The sequence below is a fragment of the Sapajus apella genome, unplaced genomic scaffold (assembly GCF_009761245.1).
Source record: "Sapajus apella isolate SASKATOON/1434 unplaced genomic scaffold, GSC_monkey_1.0 scaffold10, whole genome shotgun sequence".
NCBI lineage: Eukaryota > Metazoa > Chordata > Mammalia > Primates > Cebidae > Sapajus > Sapajus apella.
This window is the reverse complement of record NW_022436950.1, coordinates 16,722,308-16,746,384: the sequence shown is the minus strand read 5'-3', so window position 1 is coordinate 16,746,384 and position 24,077 is coordinate 16,722,308. Positions and strand designations below refer to the sequence as shown.

The following is a 24,077-nucleotide window of genomic DNA, read 5'->3' as shown; positions in this document are numbered from 1 at the left end:
GAACTTTGTACCCAAACCATATCTACTGATAACTAGCTTTTATAACACGTTAGCATTTTTCAAAAGCTCTTTATGTCACAGTTTATCCTTACTTTAATGTTGTATATTAGATAAATCATGACATATATGGGGAAACGAGGTACAAAAAGCTTATTTTCATCTAAGAAGATCAAACATAGCTAGTGGTAAAGCCAAGACTGCAGTTAGTTTACTTACTCCATGAAACGATTAGTTGTAGGGTAACCAGCTCTTCCTGCTTTCCCTGGGAATTGCCTGGTTTTCAGATACTGCAAATTTTGTGTCCCGAGACACTCTGTAGTCCCAGGCAAACTAGGATGTTTAATCATCCTGATTAATTGTAACTCTTTGTGGTCGACTGGGGATGGGGTTGCCGTATAAAATACAAGGCATTCAGTTAAAATTGAATTTAAGGTTGTTAAATCTGGCAACCCTAAGTAGGAGTAAAGGGACATTTCAGTGTGTAAAAAGTCCACTTTGCTGCTTTTGCATGTGGACCTTAGTCTTCACACATTTATCTACTTAAGGAAGCACCATCTTACAGTTTCCTTTTCTCTGGGGTTCTTGATTCTTATTCTTTCAGCTGTGTGGACAGAGATGCAACAGGTCAGAATGAATATACAAAACCAGATTGTGCTCAATTCAGTAAAGCTGGTGTTTGTGTTTCAGTGAGAGGGGAGCAGTGGTTGGGGTGTGGAGGCTGGGGAACAGAGAGGGTGGGGGTGGTTTGAAGCAGTTAGTTTTCCTTCACTTGGCTGAACACTTAACCCAGATCTCAGCCTGTCCCATCTTTGTTGAATCAGTCTGTCAAAAACCAGCACATTTTCTCAGACCATCCACATTACGTTATCTTTAGACTGTATGTTAAAAAGTATTTGTTTTGAGACCATCCTGGCCAACATGGTGAAACCCCGTCTCTACTAAAAATACAAAAATTAGCCGGGCGTGGTGGTGCGTACCTGTAGTCCCAGCTACTCGGGAGGCTGAGGCAGGAGACTCGCTTGAACCCAGGAGGTGGTGGTTGCAGTGAGCTGAGATCACACCACTGCATTCCAGCCTGGTGACAAAGTGAGACTCCATCTAAAAAAAAAAAGTGTTTGTTGTTGTTAAGGTAGTATGTTAATGTGATTCAAAAACGAAAAGGAAGCTGGGCATGGTGGTGTACCTGTAGTCCCAGCTACTCAGGAGGCTGTGGTGGGAGTAAGACTTGAGCTCTGGAGATTGAGCACAGTCTGGGCAATGTAGTGAGACCCTATCCCTTAAAAAAAAAAAGAAAAGGAATGAAAAGTTTTCCCCAATCTCCTCTTGTATCTATTTACTTACTTACCATGGAGATAATCTGAACTTGTTTCTTACATTCCCCACAAAAGGGAGATTATTACTGTGTATAGAAGACAGAAAAGACAAGTTTCTCAGGTCATTTAAATCTTCATAGTTTGAGGGCTGTCAGTACTCCTGAATCAATTTTGTGAACCCTAGGCATCAGTAGAATATAGTCTTGAGTTGAACTGCATCAATATTAATGGTGAGCAAATTAAGGTTTAGTGACCTGCTCAAGGTCTCATAGTAATTGCAGTAGAGCTCATTCTGGTCTAGTGTATGTGTTTATGCACGTATCCATGTGTGTATATGCTTTTAATATCCCTGTTGTGTGTCAGACTGAAAAAGATGTATATTCCTTTGTCTGATTTCTGTTTTCGATTAATTCTTATCTAGAAGAGGGAATAAAAGCGGTTTTTTACAGAAATAACGGGTCTTGATCAGTTTTGGGGAAATCGAGAGGACTGTATTTGCAGTTCAAAAGGAGAATACTCAATAGTACTACTCTTATTTCCACTATCATAATAATAGGACTGAAACGGTTTTAAAATTACACTGGATAACTGAAACTTAAAGAGTTGGCTTTGTTAAAGTGCTTTTTAATTTAAATATATTCATGGGAAAGACTTGCTATAATAAATCTTCCTCCATTCCTCCTTTTCAACATATATCTTTTATGCAAAATTTCATTTTCTGAGGTTAAAATAAATACAGGCTTAATAGTTTTCTTAAAAAGAAAATACCAAATTATATTATTTCCTCATAAAACTTCCTAGTTGTAAATTGGAAGTCTGTCTAATCCAGATAGTAATATGACTGAATCTTCTAATAATGTTTTTAATTGATTTCCTGTCCAGAATATTTTTGACAATTTTATTTTTGTATTAAAGAAGTACTTGTATGAACTAATGATCTTGATTTCAGCCTGTAGTCATTGCGACGTCATACGTTGAAACTATGTGGTCATAGTTGAAATCTTTGAAGTTGTTGAAAGATTGTGTTAGTTTTGGGGGATTTGGAAAGGAAGAATTCTTTGTTTTTACTAAATACAGTAAGAACCACTGTATTATATAATGAGTTAGTCTGTGCGTCGATATTTGTAAGAATTTAAAACAACTTTCCTACTTTCAGGTCTACTTTTTTTGGGGAGGGAGACAGCAGGTTATATAGTAAGTGAATGCTTTAAAACGATTCTCTTGAACTAGCTATGTATTTTTATTATGCTTTTAGCCTTGAATGCCTGAGAAGTGAACATGTTCACGAGAACCAGGGTGCTCCTCTAAAGAAAATTTTCCGTGATAGTAAATAATAGTCACTGGTTGCACTTTCCATTACAACTCTGAGAGACCAATTCTGGGTAGGAAATAGTTCTTTCTGCCCTTCTTGACCCTAGTTATGATTTGCGTCATTCATCTGGGACTTCTTCAGTCTCTGTAGAATGTATATGACTGTCACTTTTGTGGAAAGGAAAAACTCAAAAGTGGTGTATTAAAGGATACTTTCTCCCCTCCCCCAACAATAAGGTATTAACCATAGAGTTTATTAAGAGAGTGTGGGGGCATTAAAAAGTTTGGACGTGCCTTGGAGAGACACGTAGGTTAAAATCGTGCTTTATCTGCTAACTGTTAAGTGCCTTTGGGCACAGTCTGTTTTAAATTGGGTTTTGTGAGAATTAAATGAGATGAAATAAAAAGTTCCCTTCACTGTGATTGTTTGCCTGCACTCAGAATTGTTTCCCTTTTATTGCAATCTTGGTGAAAAATTCCAGCACATTTCGTGCTAGCAAATACAGATTCCTTGATGTCCAGCGCTGTGCAAGCCACTCATGTATACCTCATTAGAGATAAAATGCTAAGCCATATTGTTATTGTTATTTGCAGATATGAACAGTTGTATAGTATCGGTGCCTGTTTGGGTGTATAGGCTGAAAGAAAAATACAGAGGAGGAAATCAGACTGAGTGGTGGGCAGGATTAACCGAGAAGTAAATTGTGGCATATCAAGATGCCCCATCTGCAGTATTTTCTCCTCTTCTGTCCTCTCTTTTCCTGTTCTCATCCTCTGCTGCCTTTGACTTCGTGGAAACATTTCTAAGTGTTGGGACTCCTTCCCTGCTCTGCAAGTTGAGCTTTTAGGTCCCTTTTCATGATGGTGGTAGACGTGGAGGGGGTGCATAATGTCTGCTTGCTGTATTAGTAGAGAGTGAATATAATAGCATTGCTGACTTCTTCCTTCCTGTAGGCATTGTACATGTCTTAGGTTCTGAGGGTGACTCCCGTTTTCTTTGTTCAGTCCACCAGCTTTGTGGAGGTTAATTTCACAGGTCTGCCAATTTTGAGTTGTGGTACCATGTGGTATCTCTCCTGCGTCTAAGAGATTCTTTTTTTTTTTTTTTTTTTTTTTGAGACGGAGTTTCGCTCTTGTTACCCAGGCTGGAGTGCAATGGCGCTATCTCGGCTCACCGCAACCTCCGACTCCTGGGTTCAGGTAATTCTCCTGCCTCAGCCTCCTGAGTAGCTGGGACTACAGGCACACGCCACCATGCCCAACTGAATTTTTTTGTATTTTTAGTAGAGACGGGTTTTCACCATGTTGACCAGGATGGTCTCGATCTCTTGACCTCGTGATCCACCCGCCTCGGCCTCCCAAAGTGCTGGGATTACAGGCTTGAGCCACCGCGCCCGGCCTGTCTAAGAGATTCTTGAAACCGCAGATCTAAGCAGGTAGAACCATTTGATATATTAATCTGAAAGTGATCCCTGTGGCAACCTACTTTTTCCCTGTTTTTCTCTTACAAAAACACATAATCTCTGATGGAAGATTTTCTTCCTTCTCTCTTTTCTTCTTTTCTCTTTTTCTTCTCTCTTTTCTATTCTTTTCTCTCCTCCCCTCCTCCCTTTCCCCCTCCTTTTCCTTCCCTTTTCTTCTCTCCCGTCCCAATCCCTCCCCATCCCCTTTTCTTCTCACAGGGTTGTTCTTTCTCACGGGGCTTCTTTCTGTCTTTGTCTTTTCACAGGGTCTTGCTCTGTCGCTCAGGCTGGAGTGCTTTGGTGTGATCACGGCACACCACAGCCTCAACCTCTGGGCTCAGGAGATCCTCTCACCTCAGCCTCCTTTGTATCTGGGACTACAGACATGAGCTACTACTCCTGGCAGGAGGCTTTCATATGAGCATTTGTGACAATTTTTATTTTGAAAAATGGGGAGTTGATGCAGAGCATTTATGACATTAATAATATTCCTTAGTAGCAATTTTTAACATAAAATTTTATTTTTACATTCACTTCATACCCTTTGGAAGTGTATCATTTGAAAGTGATTTCCTAGGTGGTTGTTAAGCCCATTACTTTATGTCCAGTTGGTTCATAACACGAGATTTGGGTGACACAAAATCCTGTCTGGCCTCCTCTTCCTCCACTCTTTCCAAGTCACCTGTGTTCTTCCTCTCAAATAATAGAGGGAAGAGTTCTTCCTTCTACTTGATCATTATGATTTGAAACAACTGTTAATTAAAATATAAGATGTAAATAACTCTTTGACATAATGCAACTGACATTACATAGAACATTTTAAAAACACATTTCAAGTGTTTGAACCTAGCTGTTTATCACACAGTTTTATATTTCAAGATTTTTTTTTTGCTCATCTTTCATTATATAAGTAGCAATAAGTCATTTTCTTTTAATGCTGTTAAACTTAATTTGTCTTGTTATTTTAATTAGCATTTTTGAGAGTTTAGTGAAGTTGGGAGTTGTTAAATTCCTCATAGTGAAAGATGAGTGGACTTTGACCTGCATTTGAATATTTAGGGATAATTTCTTAAAAACCTTCACTTGCGTATATCTTTTCCTGTAGTCATGCATAAAGTCAGGCATACCCGTGTATACAACACATTCTTCTCAGTTGGCAAGGTATCATAGAAGTTTTTCTAGGTCAATGCATGCACATATAGCTTGTTTTTAATGGCTGCATAATAGTCTGTTCAATTGGTATATATGTTTTTCAGATATTCTTTGAGTAACAGATCTTAAGATCATTTTCTTTTTTGTTTTTTCCCACTGAAACAGTATTGCCAAGTTCTCCAAGTTTGTGTGTGTCCTCTGTTTTATCTTCAGACTTTACTTCTACTAGTTACAGTTAACTACCCATCCCCAAATCCTTAAATAGTTGAATATGCCTTCCTGTGACCCTGACACTACTCTGTCATGATTCTTAGTGATTTCATTGTCCTTCTAATTTTGTGGTCTTGCTGTTTCATACTCCAGTCTGCCTTTGCTACTCCTTTTCCATGACCATTCATTCTCCCATTCTTGTAGATAATTATTTTATACTTTCTCCTTAATTTTCTGATATCGTCCTTTCTGCCTCCCTTCAATCCAATGATTTTGCTTCTTATTACTCTGAGAAAATAGAAGTACCCAGAAGGAAATCTTCTACAAGCTTCTGTTACTACTTCTGTCCACCCATACATCTGTTTTCCTGTTCCCTCCACCCTCTCTCCTCCTCCAGGGTGTGGCTCTCTTCTGCATAATACTTTTCTTTCCTCTCCTGGATCATAGCCATCAGTCTGCAGACAAGCTCTACTATTTATGTTTAAAACAAAAGAATCTCTTTTGTCCTGGCCGGTGATCATTACTCTGTTCTTTAGAGCTCTTTCTACTTACTCTCTTTCTATCCTTTCTTGAACCCTCTTCAGTTGAGCTTAGGTTCCTAATACTTAAGCTCTTTTCAAGTTTGAGGTCAATGGAAACCTTCACATTGTCAAATCTAGCATTTAATTCCCAGGCTTCCTCTTTTATTTCCTCTTTTTTGGCTTCCCTGTTCATACGCTCTGCCCATTTTCCTTGTGTTGCTTGGTCTTATTTTAATTTACAGGAGCTCTTTGTATATTTTGTCAGCATTTTTTCCATGATACTTGTTTTCCTTTTGATTCTTTTAAAATTGTGTTTCACCATACAGAAATGATAAATCCTCAGGATTGATGTAGGAGAATAAATATAAGAATTGACAAGAGAATTTTGAAAAATACGGATAGTGAAGGTCTTACCAGATACTTAAAGCAGTAGTTCTTAGGCATTAGTGTACAAAAACCCTACATGGTTGCAATTTAAAAATGAATCTGCTATAAGAGTTTTCAATTTTTAGGTATTGGAGCAGTAAGGAAGATAGGGAGGCATATCTGAGGAATCTTTATTTAAATAATCTCTAAGGTAATTCTGATATGATTGACCCATGGGCCACATTTAAGAAACATGGCTGTAAATTTGTATTTGGTATAAAAGGGTATTAGCAAAGCAGTAGGCATATACATGGCAGAGGAGCAGAATGGTGTTTAGAAACACATTCAAGTGTGAATGAGAAATTATTAATGAAGAGGACATTTTGTTTATTTAGGATAAGAGTGGCTTATTTAAAAATGGTTTAGGCAGTTCATCTGAGAGGAAAGAATTTAGCTTTCACCCTTACGCAATATAGAAAGATAAACTTTGTTGACCTAAAGATCTAGATACAAAAATTAGTCAAACATTAGAAAAAATACAGGAGACCAATAGTTTGACCTTTGGATAGCTGAGGCCTTTTAAAACTAGGTTGGAAACTTAGAAGCTGTGGAAGAAAAGACTGACAGATTTAGCTGTTCACATTTACTGTTGAAAGATAATGTTATAGGGCAGGGGTCCCGACCTAGAGTGCAAGGGAGGGTTCTTGGATCTCGTGCAAGAAAGAATTCAGAGTGAGTCCATAGTGCACAGTAAAAGGAAGTTTATTAAGAACATAAAGTGGTGAAAGAACAGTTATTCATAGACAGAGTAGGACGTTCCTGACAGTAAGAGGAGGAATGCGCCCACCGTAGGTACAGCATCCATATATACAGAGAGATGCGGTCTGCTACAAGGGTTTGTGAGAAAGGAATAATTTTCTTAATTACTGTGTTTTGCAGGAATCGATGTTATCTTTAAAGCAAAGTTAGGAATGCCTTTGTTCTCCAGATATTGGGATAGCTGGACACTCCCAAGTCTGAGTCTGTCTTTAAAATATTAATTTGTTGCCTTAACTGTAAATACCTGGAAGCTAGGAATGCCTAATTTTTTGGAAATGTAGCCCAGCCTTATTTTCCTATCCCTCACTCAAGATGGAGTCGCTCTGGTTTGAACACCTCTGACAATAATACTCATTCTAAGGTGTGGCAACATAAAATATGACTAGTTCTTAAGATTTTTTTATAGCCACCTAGCAAATAAGATGCAGTTGTCCAAATCTGTTACTTTACTTAATTTATCTAGAACATTTTAGAAAAATTAAAAGGCTTAATTGAATGTGGCTGGTATCACTGGGCTGCAGTTGACACCCTTGAAGACTTGCTCCGGGCCTCTCCCTTCCCTTGGCTTTTGCAACACCGTCTTCTCCAGTTTCTCCTTTATTGCTTTCCTCAGTGGTCCTCCCCCCTTCTCAGCCCTGTGGATTGGTTTCTTTTCAAAGTTTTCTGTCCTTGAACTTGATCTCGTAGATTTCCTGTGTGTTCTGTTTGGACATTCTCATCCTTCTTCTCCTTATGGCTCCAAAATGTGTGCTTCTTGCTCTGGCCTCTCTTAAGTTTCACAGTTTATGTATATTTGGATGACTCACAGGAACCTTAAACCCGTGTTTTCAAAACTGTTTATTTTCTTCCTACTGGCCATCCAACCACTGACCACCTATTTCACTTCTTGTATTTCTCCCTTGGTGGAAGGCACCAATATCATTTTCTCTCCTTATATTGTTGCAGCTCTAATTCATGACTCAATTCTGTTTTGTATTCAGAGACAGAATTAGTTACTGGGAAGGACTGGGGCAACAGCTGCAACCTTTGCCACCTTCGGAAGCTGCTGGCCCTGTGTCACACCACCTTAGCCTCTTGTTTGAGAAGGGTAAAGAAATATTTTCACTGTTTTTAATCTAATTTCCTTGCCTCTAAGTTTCTGCTGCCTTCACATTGTCTTCTACTTACAGTTATTTCCTAAACCTGTATTTGTATACGTTAGAATGCAAACTAAGTTCTTTTCAAAGGGCACGACAGTTCAACTTTGTCTCCTACCCTCCCCGCTCTGCCGGTTTGCTTTTTGTTTCTTGAACATGTATTCATTTTGGTGCTTGGTCAGCCTGTGCGGTGCCATCACTTCTAAAGCTCCATCCCTACTCCCAGTCCCCTACCCCATCCTCACTTGTCCTTAGCCTTTTAAGATCACAAAAAAATTGCCATTTGGTCCAAGAAGATGTCGCAGAAAATGCTAGAACCAGCCTCTGTCTTTTACTATACACTTCCTGAAGCACCCTTTTTACACTTGCTGTTTAATACTTGTCTTTAGATGTATGATCCATTTGAGTTAACTTTTTGTATGGTGTAAGGAAGGGTTACAACTTCTTTCTTTTACTTATTGGTTATTTCAGTACCATTTGTTGAAAAGACCATTCTTTCCTCATTAAATTCTCTCATTACCCCGTTGAAATTCAGTTGTCCATAATATAAGGGTTTATTTCTGGACTCTTATTGGCGCTGTTGATCTATATGTCTGTCCTTTTGCCAATACCACACTGTCTTAATTACTGTTGCTTCATAGCAAATTTTAAAATTAAGACATGTAAGTCACCCAAGTTCATTCTTTTTTCAAGATTGTTTGACTGTTCTGGGTACTTTTAATATCCATGTGAATTTTAAAATCAGCTTACTTATTTCTCCATAAAAGCCAGCTTTTATACAGCTGAGATTCTTTTTAAGCTAACCTTAGATTTAATGAACTAGTTATTTAGGTCAAAAAGAATAATTAAGTTGATGCTACAAATTCAAACTCAAGTATTGTTGAGGTGGCAAGTATTCCGTCATCTGAAACCTCAGTGGTAAACACAATACCCAAGTTTAACATATTTTTGTTACTTGTTAAATACATGCCTTTAAATAAATGATACTTAAGTAAACTAAATGGACAAAATTAGATAGAAGTCTTTTTCATATCTAACTTATTTAACTTGATACACTTTCCAGCCTTCAACGTAAGGTGATGTTATTTCTTATTAGATAATGTTACATAATTCAACTTGTATTATTCTAGTGCTGTTAGCTATATTAATTACATGAGGACACTGGTGTAACGGGACTCAAAAATTCACTGGTTTGGGTAGAAAATGAGAACTAGACAGTGATTTCATCACTATAAAGCTGGCTGTTACTTAGCATCCCCTAATGCTAATGTATGGCAGATCCCTGTAGCCATAAATTGCAGTCTGACATTTAAGGGATTAAAATACAGTTCAAATCCTTCGATAAAATCACATCATTCACACCCTTACCTTTGAAAATAAATGCTTGGAATTCTAGTACATACCTTAGATCTTGTTTGTACATGCCATTCAATTTATTGTAACACTTTTAAAAAAATATGCAGGATTTTGTTCCTTAATTCAGCTAAGTCCAGGTTCTTGTCTCATGACCAGAAAAAAAATTAGGCATGTGAACACATTGAAGGTTGAGGAGGGCAGAATTTATTAAGCAAAAGGAAAGCTCTCAGCAAAGAGAGGAGTCCTGCAAGCAGGTTTCCATCTCACAAAGTGAATACCAGGACCACCACACAGGAGCTGAAGAGACCAGACTCCTCCCCTGCATAAGGCACAAATTCCTGGTGGCTCCACCCCGGTGGGCACACTCGGGCAGACTTTCTCCCTCTGGGTCACGGGTTTCATCCTGGAACAGCAGTCTGGTTGCCTTCAGGCTGTTTCAGGCTTGAAGGTGAAGTTTCACTGAGGACCCTTCCCTATCTGCCTAGGCATTTGTCTGCCTTCAGCCTCTGTCAATATGGTATTATAGATATAACACAGAAGAAAAAAAAAGTTAAATCACGCTTTAGGAAATTACCAGCCTAACAGCATTCAGTAAAAATGGTGCTGTTTTAGTCATGGCATGAAATACACATAAAATCGAAGGCTGATTTTATCTTATCTTTTCCTTTTTTTTTTCTTTTTTAGATAAGATCTTGCTTTGTTGCCCAGGCTGGAGTGCATGATCTCGACTCACTGTAATTTTCACCTCCTGGGCTCAAGCCATCCTCCCACTTCAGCCTCTTGAGTAGCTGTGACTACAGGTGTGTGCCACCATACCTGGCTAATTTTTGTAGTTTTTGTAGAGACAGGGTTTTGTCATGTTTCCCTGGCCGGCCTTGAACTCCTGAGCTCAAGTGATCTATTTTCCCTGTCCTCCCAAAGTCCTGGGATTACAGGTGTGAGACCACATGCCAGCCTGTTTTTCAATTACTGAGTGCTTTCAAGTTGGAAAATGCATTGTGAAACACTCAAAGATGTTGCTGGGATTATCAAGTGCTTTTGATACTATGTAAATAAGTGCCAGAGCAACACCGTAGTTACGTGATTGGAACTCAAGAATTATTAAGTGATAGGACTGAAAAGAGTCATGTGAATCATTTGTCCAGAATTTATAATTTTTTTTCTGTATCCCAATAAAATAATTAAACTATGTATATGCTCTAAAATAGCCTTCCAGTTTGCCCAACATGCTTGCTCTCCTGGCTAGATACTAGCTAAAAATTAACAAAAATAGTCTTTTCTCTTGTTACTACGTGGCAAAGATGTAAAACCCTTTCTTGCCGGCGGCGCTGCCCTCTACTTGACTATTTAAGGTATTCATTCAGCAGGTCAATGTGACTATTTTACAAGAAGGTAACACAACAGGTGTAAGTGTAAACATCCCATATCCCAAACAATCTGAAGTTCCCTGTATAGGTTAAAAAAAAAAAGCCCTTTAATAAGCTTTTACCATGAAAACAATTCTGGTCATTTTGAGAACTGGTAATGAAGTTTATATAGTGTTAGTCTCCATTTCAACCTTGCAGGCAGATGTGTGGCAATAATAATAGTAATGGATGGGAATGGTGGACATACGCTCATGTCAGTCTTTTATGATGATTTATATATTCATAAAAATCACATTTTTGTGAGTTCATTCATGCTATGGATGTTTTCTTAGCTATAAACATACGTCATAGTAGACACATACTGAATAGGTCATATCTATTAAGTCTCTTGCTGCAAGCATCAAAACTTTTCAGAGCTATTTCCTCTGTGAAAATTCATTTTAAGTTGCAAGTTGTTTTTTTCTGTGATTCATTCCCATGCTTAAGATTTGCAGTAACGTAGAACTAGTTTACCATCACTCCCGAAACACTCACAGAAGGTTCCAAATTCCTGGTCCCAGGAAAGAGCAAAAGCCTGATTCACATAAATAAACAACTGAGGCTGCAAGTTTAAGGAACTTTTTTGATGAAGTCAAGGAATCTTTGGATGGTTCCAGTTCACTCTATTGCCTACTTCTTTGTTTTCCTAATTGGAACGTCTCCCACAGCCTTTAGTAGGATGTCAGTTTTTTTCTTGATGTTGCCAAAGGATCCCCTGTCCCCAGGGAAACTGCAGTGGAATAAAGGGGGTCTTGAGTGGCTGTTTTGGGGAGACCTCCATAAGTCCTTTGCTGCCAGCAGCAGTTGAGGGAGGTAGCTGTGACATGGTCTTCACCTTCTGCCATCTTGCTAGGTTCTAGCTGAGATTTTGAAAAGGATTGTTCAGGGGTGGTAAGGGCCCAAATAGCCCTCCTACCTCAGCCTCATGTGCCACTGCGCCTGGCTTATGTTATTTTATTTTATTTTATTTTGTTTTTTGAGACAGGATCTTGCTTTGTTGCCCAAGCTGGAGTGCAGTGGCATAATCATAGCTCATTGCAGTCTCATTTCCCCTGGCTGAGGTGATCCTCCCACCTCAGTTTCCCAAGTAGCTGGGACTACAAGCGTGCACCACCACACCCTGCTCATTTTTCTGTTTTTTGTAGAGATGAGGTTTCGCCATGTTGCCCAGGATGGTCTTGAGCTCCTGGGCTCAAGCATCCTCCTGCCTTGGCCTCCCAAAGTGCTGGGATCACAGGCATGAGCCACCATGTCTGGCTATTATATTATTTTTAATTCAAAAACAAATATGCAAAATTAAATTTTAAAGAGAACACTTAGTTTGATAGCATCTTTCTCCTGGGTTGTGAGGATACGTTTATTCTTTGTAACTCTGATATTCTGGATGTAGCAAGACCATTTGTTTTCATTTTGCCGTTTTCCTGCACAGAAAGCTTTAATGTCTCCCCATGACCTTTATAGCAAAAACCAAATTCCCTCGATCTAGAGTCATTGTGGAAAATGAATTTTTTTGTGTTTGCAAACTCCAGTTGCTTGTTGCTGACTAGCATGCAAATGTGGCTCACAGGGACGGAATGCAGTGATTGTTTGGCAGATGGCTGCTGGGGCTGTGAGAGAGGATGAATGTGTCACATTTGTATAGTACTTGCCATCCCTAATGCAGTGAGATGCTAAAGCACAGGAAATGGGTAAATTTTTGGTCTCCCCCCCACCTGTTTTCTGACTTGCTCCCTTTTTACTACTGGGAAATGTTTGTAGATACTTGAGGTTTTGGTTGGAATGGCCGGCCACCTGTTCACAGTCTGATGTGGAAACTTGTAATTCTTTTGTTAATAGCTATTGTACCAATGAGTCTCTTAGAAATATCAAGACGTTGTAGGGACCAGTATAGTTGCTGCTGCCTGGTAGAAAAAAAAATCTTCATTTGCTGATGTAACTTTCTTTAAAGTTATTTTAAAATGATTTTGAACTAACACCTTTCTTTTTCTTCCTTCTAGAGTCTTGCTGAAGTCTGTTAATTCTACTTTTTGAGATGAATAACCACGTGTCTTCAAAACCATCTACCATGAAACTGAAACATACCATCAACCCTATTCTTTTATATTTTATACATTTTCTAATATCACTTTATACTATTTTAACATACATTCCATTTTATTTTTTCTCTGAGTCAAGACAAGAAAAATCAAACCAAGTTAAAGCAAAGCCAGTAAATTCAAAACCTGATTCTGCATACAGATCTGTTAATAGTTTGGATGGTTTGGCTTCAGTATTATACCCTGGATGTGATACTCTAGATAAAGTTTTTACGTATGCAAAAAACAAATTTAAGAACAAAAGACTCTTGGGAACTCGTGAAGTTTTAAATGAGGAAGATGAATTACAACCAAATGGGAAAATTTTTAAAAAGGTAAGGTGATCTTTCATTGCCTTTGAATTCTTTCTGAATAAAATATTCTATCAGAAATGAAGTAAAGGAGCAGCACAGCCTGCCTCCGTTAGAATTTGCTGTTGAAGGAGAAACAGTGTAGGAAGGGGGCTAGACTCTCCTCTGATCTATTTCTGTACTTACCAGCACTGATATGTTTTGAGTTTTCAGAAGGACATTGAGACCCACTGGTTGGAATATCTAGGGCAGTTTTGGGTGTGAAACAATACTCCCTGTCTCTAGAGCAGTTAGGGGCTGGAAATGACTCCAGGTTTTGGGTGGGACCTGCAATGTTAAATGTCACTTAGATGTGGGTTGCAGTGAGTGCTTCATGCCTTTGTACTTTGGTTGTGGCAATTGCATGGTTCTTAAAACATTTCTTTTCAGAAATAGAGAAACCTGCCATTGTTGGTTTGAAACGACGGGCAAGATGTCTTTGAAGTCAGTGTAACAGTGATTAAGAGCCTGGACTCCAGACCCAGACTATAGATCTGAATCTTGGCTTTGCCACTTACTAGCTTTCTGACCCCAGAAAAGTAGTTTAACAAATTTGCCTCAGTTTCTTTATCTGTAATATGAACATAATGATCATTACTGATACTCAAGAGCCAAGCTGTTCTAAGATCTTTACATGTATCATTTTAAGACTCACAGTCACCCTATGAGTTAGTTATTATCTTCACTTTACAGATGGTAGCACTGAGACACAGATAGTTTAGGTAACTTACCCCAAGGTTGCTACAGCTAGTGAAGCTGGGATTGGAATCCAGGCCTTCTGGCTCCAGAACTCAGACCCTCCACTCTTCAATAATCACTTCAATAATCACAGCTTTCAGGCTTCTTGTGAGGATTGTGTGTGTGCGTATCTGCAATGTGTTTAGAACAACAGTTGGTGGCACTTAATGTAAATGCTCTAGCATTTATTAACTACGTTACTATTATCTTGAGAATTCAGTGAGGAAAATTATAGTAGGAAATTCAATGAAGAAAATTAGGTCATGGAATAATGCTTCACTAGTAGTGTAGAAATGGCGTGAGAATGCTGTTTATGAACTTGGATATGTGACTTTCTTACAAGCAGTTCTTGAAATTCTAGTAGGTTAAAAATTGAAGATAAAGTATTTTTTAGAGGGAGTACAGTGATCTGTGGTTGGTTGTTAATTTGGTTAGGTAGTAGGTTTAATGTCTTTTAACCATTTCTAGCTATCTTGATCCCCAACTGCCTTTTTTTCTGTCGGTTACAAGGAAATCGTCAGATCTTGAAGGAGAGTCCAAATGACTGCAACTATGGAATGCAAAACCCAGAGCGCCTCTTCTGCTGGAGGGCCAGAGGGTTGTTGCTTAAGCTCTTCTGTATAGCCCATTAATTCTGCCACTTACACAAATTTCATACATCATTTTCTTCCAAACATAAAGGAGATGCCAAACAAGTTGATGTCAGTAATTCCTAAAAACTAAAAACATTTTAACTTGACAACAGAATCTGTAAATTTCCTCACCTTTAAATAGAGTAGTTGTATATCTTGTTTTATCTGAAACAGTCCTGATTTATACTTGTTGCTGTGAACAGTGCCCCCTTATGGTCTCAAAAGTGCCCTAGTTTGGATAGCTATATGGTCACTTTACTTTTAAAACATATTCCCTATTTCTTTTACAGACTTAGAAAAAACCAATTTTTTTTTCCACTTGAGATCTAGCATATTTCTAGAAATTAAAATCATGAGTTAAGCATGTTAAATTTTTTTCTCTAGCCTATGGATTGTAATTTGCAAAACACTTTATCGTAATGAAGTTGGCTTTTGTCATACTTAGCATTGCTTTTTATGGTACACTATTCTTGAGTCTGTGTTTGAGAAATCTGGTAGTTAATGAAAAGATACTGAAAACAGAACATTTTTATGTGCAAAAGTTTTCTACTTTTCTATCTTTCTGCTTATAGATTCATTTTTGTCTTTGATATGCTGTTTGAATTCAAAGGTTGGATTTTCCTTTAGTCTAATCATATATACAGAAGTCTTTTTTTCAGGAAGCTTACTTTTTCCCCCAGTATTGTACATATATTTTATTCATTTTATGTGGCTAGTATTGTCTTTCAGTTGTCATTCAGTAGGTATAGCAGCAAACTAGTTTTCAATTATGTAAAAAGAAAAAATGCTTACGTGTTGAATATGAAATTTCTTAATTCATGTATCAATATAATTAGGACAAAATAAAATCCTAGAGCTATCATAGTTGTTCCCTGAAAGTGCGTGTGTAAGTGTACATGGCTCTTTCCTGCCTGTCCTGACCATAGTGCCTTTGTATTCATTGATTACTCAACAAAGCATGAAATATTTGTTAGAAGGCGAGACAAATTGTTTTTTCTTTAGCAAGTTTTTCTGTCTCTACTTCATTACTGCAAAGTTTTATCTAGTTAGTACAGGAGGTTTTGAATTTCTGTATGTCAGAAGATCTGCCTAGTAGCATTTGCTAAGAAATAGCATTTGTGGTTCATCAAACTTTGTTCAGAAGGCTATGTCTAGACTCTGACATGGCAACATGTTATATTTTTCTTTAGGTTCATTGGGAAGATAGAATAATTTTTAGGTTTTGCATACAATAAATGAAACAAATATTTTCTGTTGGCCATACTGAAGAAGAAAGGGTACAGCATCGCTGGTTAGCTGAGGCCCTAGTTTCTTTTCATTCTGTGTTGCGGCTGACCTGTAGACTGCAGAGTGGGTATCTCAGCTGCATGTTAAACATGCTAGGCTCTTTTTTGTTTTCCCCTTTCTTGGTTTCTTCTTACACCCATTGCGTGTGTCAGTAGCGGCATCTGCCTAAAATGTTGAAAAGGGGAGCTTTCACAACTGGTGGTTTAAGCTGTGTGCTTTTCTGCCATTAGTGCCTGCTAGCTGATCAAGCTCAGGAGGGAAGCCAAACTTATTTTGATAAATTGTATCTTTATTAAATAGTTTCCATATTTGAAGATAATCTTCAACTGGAAAAGAAAATGAATGATGTAGCAATATTTAAATTATTTTTAGAGGATTAACCCCAGAATATTGTATCTGATATTGTTGAAGGAAAGATGCACAAGTCTTATTTCAAATTAATGAACTTTGAAGCTTTGTTTCCATCTTATCCTAATAGTCTATTTAGTGGCGATGATCCTGCTCTCAGTACGCGCAAGATAGAGTAGCCACCAGCTTCACTACGAACAGATTCTTCCTGAGGGAACAGATTCTTCCTGAGGGGACAGAAAAACAAAAGGCACTCGTGGCTTGGCAGGTCTTTTCAGGATCCTTTAAAATTTCATAAGGTTTTATAAAACTGTAACAGAGTTAAGAGCTGGAACCTGTGTCACCATCACCTGATTCCAGTGTTCCCAGCAGTAAATGCATTGCACTAATGTCTTCTTGAAATGAACAGTGAAATGATTTCAGAACAACTTTGAAATATAGGTATACCTGAAATAGAGCAAAGACTAGAAATAGAAACAGAAAAGAGTACAAGGCCACAGTGAGCTATCAGAAACACTTAATTTTTTCTTAGGTATTTTACAAAAATAAGAGAATGAGGGATTATGCAATAATGGTGCTTAGAAAAGACTTCAGTATGACATTCCTTCTAAATTGATCCAAAAAGATAATAGAAACACTCATTTATATCTTTGTAAGTTGACTTAGCTTTCTTTTCCTCTTTCTTAATGCTGTCTTTTGTGTTATTTCTTACTCCAGTCACATTTTTTACCCTGTTTGTATATATGTATAATATTTATTTACTGATTTATTAGGACATTTGCATGATGCTATATATAACAAATTATAGTCAGTCTCTTGGCTGGGATTTGTAGGTTGGTTATGATATTACTCTTCTGTTAGTTTTTCCTTCCAAACTGTCCCTCTCCTTTCATCCTATTTATTAAAAGCACTACTGCACACCAGATTGTTCAAGCCAGAAAATCAGGGGTGTCTGATTTATGTCTCTTACAGTCCCCTCTTTTTTAACAGGCTTCCTCCTTGCTTCCACACTTGCCCCCAGCTATAATTCACTCACACATAGTATAAAAGTGATTTTTCACAATTGTTTATCAGGCCACCTTACTAACCTGCTTAATAAGACCCTGCCTTCTTTCCACATGCACTGTAGAAGCATTGTGATTTTGTGGTTTATCTCTGGAATGAGTTTGCCTGGGTTCATATTCTAGTCCCATCACTTATTAGTTACATGATTTTTAACAAGTTATATTTACTCTGTGTCTCTGTATTTTCATGTGTAAAATAGGGATAATAATAATAACAGTTTTTTTACAGTTATGGTAAGAGCTTACTAAGTTAACACTTGTGGTGTCCTTAGCGTGTAGTAAGCACTAGTAAAGGTTAGTTACCGTCGTTATCATTATCTTGATTATTACAACCATCCAGATCACTTGAGTATTTTCACTCTGTGGCTCCCCTCAGAATAATTTTTTCATAATGATCTTCAGTTGCAGAGAGAAAGGTTAAATGAAGCCATGTATACTTTATTGAAGAAGACAGGAACATGTATAATTTTTAAATATTTCTAAATAATGAAAGTAAAACAAGTCCTAGTGCTTAAACTAGTGCTTAAAGAGGTTTTCACTATGAGACTGGATTATCACCTGTAAGTAAAGAAGGAAGGGTGGAAAATATTTCCCTCTCTCTCTCTCTCTCTCTCTCTCTCCCCCCCTCTCTCTCTCTGTGTGTGTGTGTGTGTGTGTGTGTGTGTGTGTGTTTTGAGACAGGGTCTCTGTTGCCCAGGCCGGAGTGCAGTCGTGTGATCACAGCTCTCTGCAGCCTTGAGTTCCGGGAGTCAGGCAGTCCTTTTCCTTCAGCCTCCCAAGTAGCTGGGGCAACAAGCGTGCACTGCACGCCTAATTCTTACTTAAAAAAAAAAAATATATATATATATATATATATATATGGATATAGATATAGATGGGGTCTTGCTGTGTTGCCCAGGCTGGTCTCAAACTCCTGGCTTCCAATGAGTCTCCTGTCTCAGCCTCCCAAAGTGCTGAGATTGCAGGTGTACGCCAGTGCACCTGGTCAGAGGAGGGTATCTGAATAGAGAAGAGGTTTCAGGCCTATTTCAGAGGGTGAGAAAAATCATAGACCAGGGATGTATAATAGGATTGCTTCAGGGTGTTGAGGTCCTAGATTTAATACGGTTAGCTGTTCTGCAGCAGTGTTCAATGATGTTGGCAAGGAATACTTAACTTTAATCTTGTCTTGGGCTAACCAACCGTAGGGGCAAAGTTAGGATTAGAAACTTTTTCAGCACAAATCAGATAAAATTATAGAGTGGGTAGGATCCTCTAAATGAAATACTTATGAAAAAGATAATTACTAGATGATTCAGTGGTTTAAATAATTAAAATAATGAGATTCAGATTTTGTTTTATATTTTATTTTTTATATATGTGGAAATCTTACACTCATTTGATTTCTTTGCCACATGGTGACATCATTGCGTGAGTTTATGTATTTGGATTGTATGTCAAACGCCTTTTCAGAACACATATATTCTTTGAAATTTATAAAGCCTATCATTTACATTCTAGAATCTGGAAGGTAGCTCATTCTTAATCTTTAGAGTGTAAAATTCTTAATAATTGTAATCCAGTTTCAGCACATTTTGGCCAAGTTCTCATCTGTCTTCTCACCCCCACAGAGCTCCTTTTGAAGTCATTGGAGCTCCCTGTGCTGAGCATTTCATGGGGGTGAACAGCAAGGTGAGAGTTTGGGACCAGTAAATTAAATAAGTATTATTTTAAATGCAGTTGCTTTATCCATCAGAATAAGAATTTATTTCTAAATGTATAATTGAATAGGACACTAGATGGCAGCATTTATCCTTTCCATTTTTATCTTCACCCAACCTCTTTTTTCCAGAAATCTCTTCAGTGTTGTTTACATTATAAAATGAATATGGTCAGATGATTTTAAGGTGTTTGAGATGTATATTACCGACACAGCCTTGTTTGGGAATTAATTACCTATGTATTTTTGCAGAGGGAGGAACTTTTTATGCAATTTATGTGTAATTAGGGATTTATAGTTTTGTCTAAGTTGAGGAAAATTTCTAAAGACAATATGTTAAAGAGCTTTAAAAGGACATTTTTACTAATGCATACTTGATATTACCTGCACTTATGATAAACAGATAAAATATTGAAAGCCTGGTGGTACCAGTAAGCATTCAAGGCTTGAACAGAGGGACTTTGAATAATATAACTAGTCCACTTGGTTGTGTAAACAGAGACTTGTTTACTTTGTTATCCAGAGTTTGATATGGCAGTTCAAGTTCAGCAATCATAAATATTTCTGTTAGCTTGAAAAGGGGAAGTTTCTGTGAATCATATTATATCTGATACTGACATTTAGGAATTCCTAAATAGAAATTAAAATTTTGGCCTCTGTGGTACTTGGTAATAGGCTCAGTATTAAGTTAACACCTAATTCATTTAAATAGATGAAATTTATAAGTAGATTATTAGTATATGACTATTTGGCCAGGAAGTTGACCTTTAGGATCCCATCAAACTCTCAATATTTTTGAAAATCAAAAATAAAGCCAAAAATTCCCCTGGTTACATTGAAAGATTTAGCATAAGATTTGAGTTGTTATAGATGAAGTCACAGAATAGCTAATTTTTAAAATAGATTTTTCACTAAAACTCAGTTTCTAGCTTTTTATTAAAAAATAATTTTATGCAAATATAACTTTCTGATTCATCATAACATTTGGGCGGTATTCTGGTTTCTTTCTGTAAATTATTATTTTGATTACATTAAAAGGTGCTTGTTTTTGTTTTTTTTTTTTTAACAGGTTATTCTTGGACATTATAACTGGCTATCCTATGAAGATGTCTTCGTTCAAGCCTTTAATTTTGGAAGTGGCTTACAGAAATTGGGTCAGAAACCAAAGACCAACATCGCCATCTTCTGTGAGACCAGGGCTGAGTGGATGATTGCTGCACAGGCGTGTTTTATGTATAATTTTCAGCGTATGTAGACTTTCTTAACTTCTGGAAGAATGGACTTACAGATATTTATTGAAATACTTTACTCTGACTAGGTTGAAATTCTGATGTTAATTTTCACCGAGTGTCCAGTTAGTGGAGAACTCTGCTATGACTTGGAATTTGTGGTTTATACCAATCAATGTTGCAGTGAGGCTTGAACCTCTTTAAATAGTGAGACTTTCAGTGTCTTGAGAACTAGACCTATACTTAGGGGCCGTTGTTCCAATACCATTGGTCAGGAATCCTCTTTAGAAGTTACTGTCATTTTGTTATATCACCTCTATCAGTAACAACAGTTGACTTCCGAGGCACTTCCATACTGAAACATGGTGAATTTCAAGGTGCTAGGGTAGACAATAGAGAGTTTTCGTATTGTAGCTATTTGAGTGGTAAGTGTGGTGGCTCAGTCTGTGAGATAGTTCTGGAAGCATAAGTTCAGAGGTGTTGGTGCCAAAATGTGACAGTAGTTTGTGGATGTTTAGTCTCATCCTTCAGGTGAAACAATACACTTTTACCAGATTTCTTGCTGTGAATTTCCCCACTTTTTCTTTTAAACAAATATTCCATTTTTGTTTTCACAGGTTTAGATTTATATTGTTTCTTTTGAGGAGCTTTAAAAGAATTATTTTCAAAATCATTTTGTGTATCTTTTTTTAGTTAGGCAGAAAGAAAATAAAGATGTATATTATTCAAGTTATATGGTTTCAGCATTTCTGAGAATGTTTGTCTTTAGATATTTTGCTTGAGAATAAGCGGTACTGCCACTTGTTTGTGCTCTTTTCTTGACATACACCATAAATCTGACATTCAGTGTGTCACCTTATTTGTATGTGTTCTTTTTCACATTATAGAACCGAGTGGTCAACAATTAAGATTTTGAAGTTTTAGAAGTCAGTTATAATTCCTTCACAATGTGGTAGTCCCAGAGTAACATCTATAAGTGAAACAAAATAAAAATTAAAATATCTCCATCTTTAAAAATTGGAAATCTTGGGGTATTTAGGGGAGGGTGAGTAGGTATAATGTTGATTAGTATAGTAAGATAGATAACTTTTAAAAACGTAACACTTACAGTCTATGAGTTTAACAGGTCAGGGCTCTGAATGCTTTTATTCATCTCCACTTTCAGAGACTTTACATTTGTAATTAAATTTTGAATATTTGACTCCCTGCATCTTTTCCTTTTAGTTGTTACATTATACGCTACTCTAGGAGGTCCAGCCATTGTTCATGGATTAAATGAAACAGAGGTGACCAACATCATTACTAGTAAAGAACTCTTACAAACAAAGTTGAAGGTGAGGACTCTAGTTACTTTCTGTCTGATACTTTAGAATTTTCAGTGTCATGAGCCCTATTATTGACACTTATTTCTTTTATGACTTTTTAATCTTTCATCTTTGTGGACTTTTATGAATATCATACTTTATTTTTTCTTTAGAAAATAAAAAAGTAGATTTTGTATCTGTTCATGTATAAGTATCCAGATTTATAAATTGTTAATATGCCTATGTCTAAATTGAAGGAATTACCACTATTATTTCTTTTTAATGTGTTTATCTGTTTTCTAGTCTACTTTTAATAAATTTGTAATTTTGAACGGTTATATTTTAAACTGGTAATTTTTATTTTACCTCTGAAGCACTAAGTAATTAGAAGTTTTCAGAATTTTTTGAAAGTTAAAAAGGGAGACTTTTAATGAAATTACAGTAAAAAGAGGTTTCTTTGGTCTCTAGACAGCTCCCAGAAATATCTGGGATATTCTTTTCTTTTTGAACAAGTTTACATGTGAATGTTCTCCTCCTTCCCTCTCTATATTTTTATGTAGTCTCTTGGAAATAACGAGGGGCTTCTGGTTTCTCTACAGTTCAGGCAGCCTGTGTTTACATGCCTATTTTGTAAGGCAGTACCCTTCTTGATGAGGGTTTTGCCAAAGACCAGGGGTATACACAGTGAATCTAATGCTATAAAATAATAATTTAAATTCAGACCAATACTTACCCATCTGTAAAAAGTGATATTATGTCAGTGTACCCTTTCTTCTTACTTTTTTTGAGGCAAGAAAGTACTTAACAATTCACTGAATATGGTAAACTACTTATGTCCTGAATTATTCACTACATTGCTTGAAAAATAATGAACATGAAGAATGTTGGTGTATTTCTAGGACATAGTTTCTTTGGTCCCACGCCTGCGGCACATCATCACTGTTGATGGCAAGCCACCAACCTGGTCCGAGTTCCCCAAGGGCGTCATTGTGCATACTATGGCTGCAGTACAGGCCCTGGGAGCCAAGGCCAGCATGGGTATGTTCCACTTTTCTCATTCCTTACCTGTGCTTTCTGGCAGCCACGTTCTCTAGAATTATGCCAGAGGTTTGCTCCTGAGGTTAGCTCAAATCACATATCAGTTTTCTGCTATCAGTTGGGAAGGCAGATCCCTCTAGGTATACTTTTATCTAGCCTTGAAAGTTTTAAGGAAAAATATAAACATTAATTATTAATGTTTTAAAAGTAGTAGTTTGAAATTTTAAATATTTTACATTATTCGATTTTTGTTTCCTTTACATGATAGTTTTTGATGGGTTAAAGTTTATAAATAATGCCTTTAAGCTTATCCTATGTGAATTACCTGTGAGTGGTATTAACAGAGTGGCTAAATCTGGAGGCCTCCTTTTATTCCCGGCTCCAGCTCGTCCCTTTCCTGAGGTGACAGCCTTATCCTCCGACTGGCACACCTGGGCATGGTGACTCCAGAAGTTCCTACTCTGAAAATAGTGTCAGAAAATGTTAGCTAGTATACTAGTGTTTAGAGATGCTGCAAAAGCTGCTGGGATGCTGGGACTGTGTTTCCTCTGTAGTTGGAAACATAGTAATTAATTAGATATAAGCATTCACTCAGCTCAAATTTTAGGCACCCTGAATTTTAGTGGTGGTGGCACATTTAGATGCAGATATGTTGTGGACAGTGGTGTGTGCAAGTCTAGTACTCTAGTTATGACTTGAGATATTTGGAAGCTAGAAGCACTCCGGTTTTAATTATAGCTGTGGGAGTAGGGGGTGAGGTCACCCACAGGGAGTGGTGGCTTCAAAGGTTACCAAGGACTAGTGAGAGAGGAAAGAAGAACATACTAGTAGTGTGTGGTTCCTGGAAGCCAAGGGAAAGGAGATCTTGGTGAGTCGTGAGCAGGATCAGGGCTGCATGCAGAGGTCAGATGACACAGGATTGTCGCTTCCAAGGAGTGGAGGTGTTGGAGAAGGGTGCTAGGGTGCTGTGGGTTGAAGGAGTGAAGGGCTAATTTGGAAGTAAAGAACTTCCAGGTGTAAACATTATTTAAGAATTATATCTTGACTGACAGGAGAGGCAGTGTATTTTATTGGGAATATGTTTAAATAATTTTTTCACACTCATTTAGAAGTCCACATGTAGAGTAGTTCTGGGAGTAGTTCAGACAGACCAGCGATGCCAGCCATGACCTATTTTTCATTGTTCTTCTGCTGTGCCACTTCTATAGCTTGTTGGCTGTTGTCCTTAGGCTTGGAGTCTTCTGATTTCAAATGGTTCAC

The 24,077-nt window shown here is 37.4% G+C and overlaps 1 protein-coding gene across 4 annotated transcripts in view; it reads left to right on the top strand.

The window, feature by feature from the left end:
• ACSL3 (acyl-CoA synthetase long chain family member 3) overlaps nucleotides 1–24,077 on the top strand; it is an 81,284-nt gene that overhangs the window by 33,076 nt on the left and 24,131 nt on the right. For 2 of the 4 annotated variants that reach the window (XM_032278031.1, XM_032278032.1), the window contains 4 exons: nucleotides 13,051–13,463; nucleotides 20,316–20,493; nucleotides 21,700–21,809; nucleotides 22,679–22,817. In XM_032278031.1, the coding sequence (XP_032133922.1) occupies nucleotides 13,086–13,463; nucleotides 20,316–20,493; nucleotides 21,700–21,809; nucleotides 22,679–22,817 (805 nt within the window). In that variant the 5' untranslated portion in view covers nucleotides 13,051–13,085. Of the gene's footprint in view, nucleotides 1–10,423; nucleotides 10,448–13,050; nucleotides 13,464–19,157; nucleotides 19,219–20,315; nucleotides 20,494–21,699; nucleotides 21,810–22,678; nucleotides 22,818–24,077 lie in introns of those variants that run through there. The other 2 variants (XM_032278034.1, XM_032278035.1) reach the window with 2 other exon arrangements.